At 36.2% G+C, this 10,640-nt stretch overlaps 1 protein-coding gene across 1 annotated transcript; it reads left to right on the top strand.

Moving 5' to 3' along the window:
* Positions 1 to 1,713: 1,713 nt before the first annotated feature.
* On the top strand, positions 1,714 to 4,197 carry LOC115928806. Its single transcript, XM_030996731.1, has 2 exons — positions 1,714 to 1,941; positions 3,262 to 4,197. Exons 1-2 carry the CDS (start codon positions 1,719 to 1,721, stop codon positions 3,666 to 3,668), a joined length of 630 nt encoding a protein of 209 aa, XP_030852591.1. The 5' UTR covers positions 1,714 to 1,718; the 3' UTR covers positions 3,669 to 4,197.
* Positions 4,198 to 10,640: the final 6,443 nt, after the last annotated feature.

The raw sequence follows: 10,640 nt of genomic DNA, 5'->3' as shown, positions 1-10,640 counted from the left end.
CAAGGAGTCAACTAAGCCTAAATGGGATAAATGGGAGCAACTGTTTTCAGCCTTGGATTCAAACAACCTCGGAGGTACCGTCTTACCAAGTGCATAATGTTATGTTCTTACTTCTTACATATCTATAAACATGTATAACTGAATTATTCTCACACCTTTTACACATTTGGTGCTTTTTTGTGTTTTTCGTTGTTCAAGAATGAAGATGGACTGGTTGAAGCGGGGCCTTTGTTATATACTTACAGATGTAACGTTATTATGCCATATGCTTAGCTAACATGAATCGGAACACGTCAATTTTTCACATACTTACAGAACTAAAAAACTTGGTAAGGGTATTAATAATAGTTGTAAACTTTATAAATGTTCATGAAGATTTGCGTCCATGTGATCCCAATCTGAATAAGAATTACCTCGCAACTTTTAAGGGTTATGTCAATTTATTTTTTGTCAAGTCACCACTAAACGTAAAATATTCCATTAACGGTTTGACTTACACATTAATTTCAATGTGATTTGTAATGATTTTTAGTATATAAAAAAAGCAATATGTGCATGACCGGTAATCCCCTGTAATAATAAACAAGGTTGTCTGTTTATAATCCCCAGTGTTGGTGCCAACTTTAAGAGGACCATACATCTACAAAGCTGAGATAGTTGATTTGGCTTTTAATCTGCTAATGGAGGATGTTTGTCCTGTTGCTAAAGAGCTGGGTGTCAATGTCACTAAATCAGCATCGTATCGACCCGTTTTCAAGGGTTCTCACCTCAACCTTGGTGCCATAAAGTTACTCATTGATCTCAACTCCTCCATTGAAGATACCAGCCACCCATTTGAAAAAAGATCGGTTTTCTGCAGGAAAATAGCAAATTTCAAATATGATAATGTCGCCATTACAGGGATGATTGGTAAGATTTTATTTATAGCGAAACTGAAATACATTTTATTATTTACAGTACAAAAAGTATGGTAAGTTTAATTTTAAAAAGAACATTGATTGATCTGAGTGGAACCAGAGATATAGATGTACTAGATGGAAAGTCTTGAGCGCCAATTTCTGGAATGGACAAAAAGCACCTAGCAAACAAGTGGCTACATACTAGCTAGCAGGAATCCGATCCGCATTATAACATTGGTTGCTGACAATGGACAGTTTGAATTATCTGCTTGACGTAAATCTTTCTATTGATATAGATGCATATTATGTTCTAAGTATGAAAGAACCGTTTAGCATTTTTCTTTGCTTATATTTTCAAGAGTACAACATGAGCTATGGGGAGTTGTGTTCTATCTCGGAAGCAATAAATCAAAACCTAGAAGGACGTGCTGATCAAGGTAAGAATTTATCTGCTGAAGCATGAAGTTTTATGGAATATAGTTTGATATCCAATCCGATATCATTTTGGCATGATCCGATTTTCATGTCAATTTTCATCAATTCATCAATCAAGCCCATATCATGAGGCATTTAAAGTTTTTAACGAATATTCCAACCTGATTTACTTTTACAAGTGAGGTACTCAGCAAATTATCACCCCCCCCCCCCACACAAAAAAAAAAAACAACAACAACAACAAACAAAAACTTTGAATAGTTGAATCCGTAATTATTTCACTTAATTCATAGATTAGTCAAAATGCACTAAATTTCACGTTTAATGATGACGTTACAGAAGTTGGTCTTGTTGACTTTTTTTCATTTAGAAGCTTCTTCCAGCATGCTTCAAGGTCCAGGAATCTCCGAATCACTTCAGGATGTGCTCCAGCTAACTGATCAAGACATAGCTGACCGTCTCGATATCTCACACCCATTAACAGCATATGCGCTGTTTAAGATATGGAAAGAGAAGCAACGTCCGTCGGTTTTCAACTATCGTACAGCTTTAGCTCATGAACTACGAAGAATCCAGATGCCTGGTCTCGCAGATGAAATAGCTGCAGGTTAGGCCATATGCTATTTAATATAGACTAATGCCCCGGTGACACTTGCCCGCATTTTGGTTTGCGCATAGTTTGCGCATAGACACATACTCTTGCGTGCCGATGCGGGAAGTATTCGTGGTAGCGTGCGGGAGGATGCGGGCCGTGCGTGAAATGCGTGACAGAATTTTCAAAATGTTCAAAATTTTGGCACGACAATTATGTTTGGCAACGTTCGTGAACACTTCGTGAACTATGCGCACACTATGCGCTGTCAAGTCTTGCCAGTGCGCGCCGTTGCGTGTCCGATGGCCTAGTGTCACGCATGTTCACGACTAATTAACGACTAATTTGCGCATTGGCTGCGCATACTTCCCGCGCAGTTTTCGCATGCCATGCGCATAGTCTACGAATGCGTGTCCTGGTGGTTACGCATTGCGTGAACTATTCGTAAATGAGACGTGACCCTGCGTGCAACTAATTGGCAAGCATTGGCACGCCACAGAGCGGGGCAGTGCGGGACCAAAATGCGGGCAAGTGTCAACGAGGCATAAGGCTGAAGAGATACGGTAAAAGAAATCAGAAAAAATACTTACTACCCCGGCTCTAAGAATTATCTATGTAAGTCCCAATCGGTTTTAAATATCAATGGTGGATCCAGTAATCTGTGATGGGGAGGGTGGTGGTTAAAGCGAGCACATTTCTCAAATAGTGCTCACGAAAAGGAGGGAGGGGTGGAGGATTGGTCTTTTATATGTATCTTGGATAGCAAGGTGTTAAAAAGTAGATCAAAATTAAATAATGATAAAAATGATAATATAATGTTTTTTGTGTAGCGAAATTCAAATCAAAGTGTGCTCTCAATCAGAGCAATCAATCAAGATGACAGAATTACAACTAAATATGATGTTAGGGAATAGACCAGTTCGTAGTTAGCACATGGGTCATATGACCCCAAATATCCACATATCTTTTACTCATGGAGAAGTCCCACTTTGTGTATTTTAGAAAATTCAATGCCAAAGTCATGTATGTGCTTCTTTAAAAGCTTTTGTTTGCCCTTTTGTATCAAAGAATGTACCATAGGTGCACACATGAATAATGATTACATAACATGAGCACGTATTCATCTTGGTGGATTTTACAATTTTATCAGAAATGACCTTTATCTGCCCATGCGCAGATAGTGTTAACGAAATGGCTTATGACCTTTATCTGCGCATGCTCAGACTGTATCTACGAACTGGTATATTATATACGTACATGTCGGTTTCCCATATTTGTATGAATATATCTACGAATTAGACATGCTCGATTATGGCCTTTATTCGTATGTGACAGGCAAATACATGAAAGAGAGGACAAGTCTCGCATTCATTGAAGACATGGTTCAGGGATTAAAACAAGATAAACTGCACTCCCTTGGGAATATAATAAAACTGAGTGGAACAGATGTACATTGGCCTACGAATACACCCATCGACGTGATCTCCAAAGAAGTCCATGCCTGGGTGGCAAAATGGACGTCAGCAATGGCGACTTGGCGGAGATTCAATGACACAACAGGCAGTGCGAATGTTGTCGCTAGTGACCCCGGATTAGGACCATGGACCTACGGACGCATAAACAAGACAATTCCCCATGAGCACAGGGATCTAAATGATCGGCTCGTAGAGAATGGTTTTCTAGATCTCGCGCGTGAGATTATGATCATAGAGCAACGATCAGTTGCAGGGTTGTTAACATAAATAGAGCAGACTTTTTAAAACAGAAATCCAACCAAGTTTATCTTCGCATCGAAACAAAATCGTCAATTTAGTCTTTGAGTTGAGCGTATTATTGGCAATTTAATTTGTTGTTGTTGACATTCTACTATTTTATACCCTCCTCTCTAGTGCCCCTCTCCCCGAGAGATAAAGGGAAGAGTGTCCACCATAATAGTAAGTTTACCTTGTATACGGTGATTGGTAGGAGGGGGAGAGCTTTGTGGAAGATGTCGTAATGTGCTCATAGGTTTAGACATGTCAGATGTCTCTACACAAGTGTTTTAGTTAGATTTGTGTAGACTCTTGTTTCATTCGATCTTCAGCTGGTATAAAATACCTGACTGGTAATTTAGAGGCTAGTGCATATTATGAAGTTTTGGTAAAAAATAAATGTACGTCCTCTTCTTCTCTAAACCATCGACTATATACTGCATAAGATTAAGCTGAGTGTAATATATATAGTTTCAAACAGAATGCTAGAAAAACATTACGAACTTGTATGTATATATTATATACATGTATAATTATTTAGGGATGCTCTATGCCCCCTTTAATTCAGGAGGCATTTCCCCTGATTTGAAACACAGAAAGATATATATATATATATATATGTATATATGTATATATATATATATATATATATATATATATAGACACTTAAAGGTAATACAAAGTTTTGGGATGGGGTCATGAATTTGGTTCAAATGAACATATTGGAAGCATATGCGACCCTACACTATTCAGGGATCGTTGTTGCGGTTGTATTCGATTCTAAAGTTATGAAATTGTAAATAATAAACTATTTACGTTATATAGCTCCCTCTCAAGGTCAAGATATTAATTAAGCTATAAAACAATGTTTCTTGACTAAAATCGACCAATTAGCTATTCCCGTTTGGAAATTTTATATCACAACTACATATTCTGAGAAGCATTGTACGCCCGTAGGCGCTATTTGAAATTTATCAAAATTTACCGGGAGCACTGGAAAAATTTTATATTCAATTTTTTCTCGAAAGGAGAACTGTTTTAGGGGTTAATTTTCTTGTGCTTATAATACATCTACAGGGGCATCCAAATATATCAAAATTGTAAAGAATCACTTACACCCAATTTTCAAATTTCCCAAAATGTTGTATTACCTTTAACAAATAATGTAATGTAAGTTATCAATTGCAACATGATTACATTTTTGATCTGCAATACGTAATGAATTATTCATTAGTATTAGACTCTTTCTGTTACGAGTAAACAAATTGAATGGTAATAACATTATTATGTTTATTAGAAATGTGTTCCCTCCCTTTAGCCGTGGCATCTAGTGATGTATTGTTCATATGTCTCTTTATTTTCCTTTTTAGTTTATTTGTTTGCGGTTTTCATTTTATCAGTGAACATCAGCCTGCGATACTCAAAATACAAGACACAAATTTATGTTACGTAATTTTTAGCGAACCCATGACCGACTAATTCTTTAGATGTAAAAGTTATCACAACGCTTTGTACAAGGAAAGCGCCAGTATGATAAAATATACACGTATCAATGAAGAAATTATTGGTTAGGGTTTTATTTCAGTTACGATAATGGTCACAAGTCATAAACTAACTTGTTTTTTCACTTTTACTTTATCAATCTAATGTTTTTATTGTAATGTTTTGGTGTTCTATATTCGTTTTGCTGTGTAATTCTATTGAAGTAAGGGCTGTCGCAAGGCTTTATGTCATGTGCTAAAGATACCATATCATTGTATGCCGAACAAATATTGAGAGTAACCAATGCTACAATCATTACACTTTGCAAAATGCTATAGCTTTGTGTAATTAACTTTAAAAAGGCAAGAGGTCTGTAAATATTTATTACAGTTGTCGCGTATAATTGGGTATGTTATTTGGGTCACCGAGTCCTCTTCCTCATCAAAATTTTCATCAATTCGTTATTATGTTTATCAGTAATGATGAATTTCATCTATTTGTTACATCTCTCTATAGCTGTAGCATCTAGTAATATATTGTACATATGTCGCTTTATTTTCCATTTTTGTATATTTGTTAACGGTTTTCTTCTTATTTGTGAACATCAGCCTGCGAAACTTAAAATACAATATACATGAAATTCTGTTACACATGGTGTTTTAAGCAAGCCCATTACAGACTTCTGGCAAAGAAATCACTTCCAAAGGGTTTTGTACAATGGAAGGGTAAACATGATGAAAATACATGTATCTATAATAGACATTATTGTTTAGGATTTAGTTCAGTTACGATAATGATCATAAGTCATATGCTCGTTTCAACTTTTACTGCGTCAATTTAATGTTTTATTGTAACATTTGTGTGTTCCATATTTGTTTTACAGTGTAATTCCATCAAAGTAGGGGCACTGTCGCAAAGCTTTCTTTTATGTGCTAGAGATATCATAATATTGTGTGCAGAACACATAATGAGAGCAATCAATAAAACATTCATTATAATTTTCGAAATGCTATAGCTTTATGGAACTTCATGGAAGCAAGAGGTATGTAAATATTTGTCGTCGTTTATAGGTATGCAAATAGTGTCACAGGGCCCTGCATGTACTTCATCATAACCCTCATCAATTATCTCAAGACCCATTATCCAAACTTGCTATCAAATCCAAGGATTTTTCTGGATGATAATTTTATTATAATTATTTCATTTTATTTTGTTTGATGAGGGTTTGTATTATTAAAGCTTTAGAACTAAATAATATCGAAAGGAAATGCATTTATTAATAATATAATTCATGGATTGAAGCTGACATTGAGCTTAAATATATCAACAACAGGCTCAGAATGTAACATTTACGCTAGACAAAAGACTATAGCAAAAACATGTGATATATAACAGATTCATAATTGTTTGGAAGCGAATTTGCAACTTTTGTAGCTAAAAGAATGATACCATTAATAATTAAACTTTCTAATTTCCAATATGTCTCAGTCTCTAACGTATGGCAAAGCCACATCCCTGATTATTATTGCATATGGATTATGAATAATGACGGACGGTTCAAGGTACGATGTGCTTAATTTCATCTGAATATTGTTGGAAAATTGTAGTTTATCACAATCATTATTCCCAGCGCTGCATGTTCCCGCCGAAACGATGATAACAATCATCTTATTTTGAGAGAAATATTTCCCACGTTACAAAACAGGACAAAACATACTTATGGAGAACGAAAGAGATAGAGAGAGAGAGAGAGAAAGAGAGAGAGAGAGAGAGAGAGGGTGAGAGGGATTGAGGGAGAGAGAGATAGAGAGAAAGAGAGAGAGGGAGAGGGAAAGAGAGAGAGAGAGGGGGATTAAAGTGCTAATATACGAAGCATTGAACATTTCTTCATGTGGATGCAATCGAGAAGAAAAGTAAAGTTTCATTGCATTCACAGGCTCCATTCTGATAGAGCATCTTCATGAGACTGTGCATTACCTGAGTCTGATTTGTGGACTTAGTAAAATAATCTTATTGATGTCACGGTTCAATATTAAGGTCGGAAATCTATTTTAGTTGATTTAATATCTCCTGTTGGTATATGTCTTGGCGACCGGGAATTTTTTTCACGCACAAATAATAATTGTACGAATGTATTATATTTACAGTGCAATCCCATTATGAAAATTAATTGACTTAAATCCAAAATCTTAACGTAGGCGACATCGCTGTCTGATAATTGCAGAATGGCTCGGATGGTGATTAAAAAGCACGACTTTTAGATGGCAACAGCCTTCTCGTCGAACACTCCCTCCCTCTTCGACTTTTACTTCTGTCGCGTCAGTCATAATCTTTAACGAGATTTCAAATTTGTGCTTATCTTACTGAAAAAAGTATGAACTATAATACACGTCAAACAAGATTTTAAAGGTGATGATGTTATATTGAAAATCATATACGTGGTTAGTATGAATCCGTAGTTTATACCCCCCCCCCCCCCCCCCCCTCTGTCTTAATATTCTGGATCCGCCAATGACAGGGGCTGCTCCATTCAACAACGACAAATTCATACGCATCAACAAATTTGTCTTTTTTGTGATGAAATTGCACAGCAAAGAATAGGGGAACAAATCACCCAGCCAGGTAATGGCCTTTTATCCGATTTTACAAAGACCGTGAATACATTAGATCGGTAAATATTTAAACTGGACAGAAATTAGTTTGGAAATGCCAACCACAGTTCAAAGTCATGCTTGCCGATGCCATAATGTCATAAAATTATGCACACTCAGGACAATGGCGTAGCCTGGGCTCAGTCATGAGAGAGGGGTTCACCAGTCTTTAGTATATATATGCTAGATCAGCGTTTTTTGTATAGTCACGGCATCCTTTATGGAGTTTCGCGTCACCGAAATCCACCATTCATCAAATAGGATGTGTTTTACATCCCTCGTATACAGTATATACGGAGACGTATACTGGCACATTTTCGCGTTAGGGCCTTGAGGGCCTCCTACCTCCAAATCCGGATCTCAAATATTGCGAACTAGCGAAATGTAAATGTAGCTTCAATAAGAGATTGAATTGAATACATTTCTCGTGCAACATACAAATCAAATTACAATTATTATTCGGGTGATATGCTGAAATGTATGATAAACATAACCCTTCTCATGTTTACATCTCGTTACAAATTATTACAAATGCATAACAAAAGATATATACGTTTAGTTACTAACGATCACAGAAACATGAATGAGTATATTATACAGTTGGAAGTTATTACTCATTTAGGCATATATACAGTATGTTATGTACTGAATGTGCTGCTAGAATCATAACAATATTCGGGCGACGAGGTGCCCGAATATCGTCATATCATCATCATAGGGGATATGCATGGACCTCATTGTCTAAAACTATCCTGTTTTTAAATTTTGCGAGCGAGGAATATTACACTTTTACTATTTCTGAAATGATATTTCCTCATCAAAATACCCCATAGTCATAAATAATTTGGCATCTTGTAGTTTCTGATGCTCGGTTTTCATGGAAATGACGTTATTCCAAAACAATATTTAAATATAAGTACCTAAAATAATTTCGTGGCGCCCTGTTGAAAAACGCTTTACTTCATGGTCAAACTATGAGGGGAAAGATTGACTGAGCCGGGGAATATATCCTTTGCCCCTTTAGAGTGGGAAGATTTTACATTTCGTTCCCATTTCCATTTGTTCCCTGCTGTACGATACATCAAGGACGCAGATCGGATCATCCCTTAACATTTTTTGATAATCGTTTAATGGACCTCGTACAACAGATTTTATTTAAGATTTATCATGTTGTCCCAACGGTACCGAGTCAAATAATATATTAATCGTTAAAGAGCGTCGTTTTGACCTTTTGAGGGGAGCCATTGTCTCTGTGTCCCTTCTTTCATAGCTACGTCACTGGGTCAGATTACGGACTTTGATCATGCCTCACGTGGTATTAATGATATATTTTTATGATATCAAATATATATAAGTAAACATCAGACTGAAATCAAGCAATTTTATGCCAGGTATAGTCATAAATAGAGGCGTTTCTGAACAGTTTGTAGGGGTGTACGTATGTCTGTGTGGGCAGGGGAGGTGTATAGGCTATTTGCCCAGGGGGATGTTTCACAAAGATTTTAAGTTGAACTTAACTCTAGGTTGGTACTTAAAAATTATGGAGAGCTATTTGTAGCCTTAAAATAAAATATATTAAATAGTGAAAATTCAAATATTTTTGACTTCTTATAAATTCCACATCAAGACCCTGAAATCTCCTTGGTAATAGAAATCATGAATGAATTGAATCACCATGTTATACCTTTAAAAATAACTTTTACAAAACATTTTCATAGATTCTAACGGCTTTTCATAATTGTTTAGTCCAACTTAGAGTTAAATTTGACTTAGGATATTTGTTAAACACCCCATATGGAAACGTTGTATCATCCGCTCAATCTGACTTGCGTGCATAGAACAAATAAGCATTTTGCCATGAAAAAGTGAAGTTTTCTCAAATGTGCGTTTCTTTCCAGCATTGGGGCGCCCAGAAGTCACTCCGGTAACATTTCATAAAGTAAAATATAAAAAGACCATATGCAAATTTTCTGTACTTTTGTCGGAAAAAATATATTTATCCAGCACAATGTCGTCTCTTTTTGCGTTGGAGAAGAGCAAATAGCGAGTTTCAATCACACTTTGGCCGCTCTCGCAAGCTCTCACTCGTTTCACTGTGGTCAAGAGACTTTGGGGCAAGCGGTTAATGAAAATACTAATCGTTAGCTTTCTTCTGGTATCAAACTTGTTTTGAATGATTGTATAATTTTGTCGGAATAAAGGAAACAAAAAGGCTCGACCAATAACTTATCAGCGTCTGAACTGACCTTTTGACCTTGAATTCCCTGATGCAAGCGTACTAATGACGTCATCTTCGCTAAATCGGTGTCTTTTATCGTAAAATGCGACACTTTCACAATGATTATACATCTTTTTTTAATTATTAGTAAGATATAACATATTTTTTCTGATATCACTGAAGTTTTGGGTTTTATTTAATGAGTAATTTTAAAATAAGAGCCATTATACTGTTTTAATTTACTGGATCGTATCATTAAAGTCGCAGGGTAGACAGATGCATTTTCCAACCGCGCCAAATTTAATTTTCGTTCCGACATTCTGTTAAATGGGTTCGTGTTGTTAAGAATCCGCTGCTTTCTGCTCCAACAAACGTCCACATGCGGAGTCGTTTATCAACTAAATTATTCAAACTTATGGATGCTTCCTAGCTTCCCAGGTGTTTGTGTTGCTGTTGAAGCATTTCATTCACCTGCTATCATTCTTTGTACTCCAATTGCCAGAACGCAAATTTCATTTTGGTTTTATAGTTTCATCGGAGTCGTTTACGAACTATTCAAATTTATTAATGCTTCCTCCCCAGGTGTTTGTGGTGTTTATGCATTTCATTCAC

The sequence above is a fragment of the Strongylocentrotus purpuratus genome, unplaced genomic scaffold (assembly GCF_000002235.5).
Source record: "Strongylocentrotus purpuratus isolate Spur 01 unplaced genomic scaffold, Spur_5.0 spur5_scaffold_3, whole genome shotgun sequence".
NCBI classification, from domain to species: Eukaryota; Metazoa; Echinodermata; class Echinoidea; order Camarodonta; family Strongylocentrotidae; genus Strongylocentrotus; species Strongylocentrotus purpuratus.
This window is presented reverse-complemented; position numbering and strand designations above follow the sequence as displayed.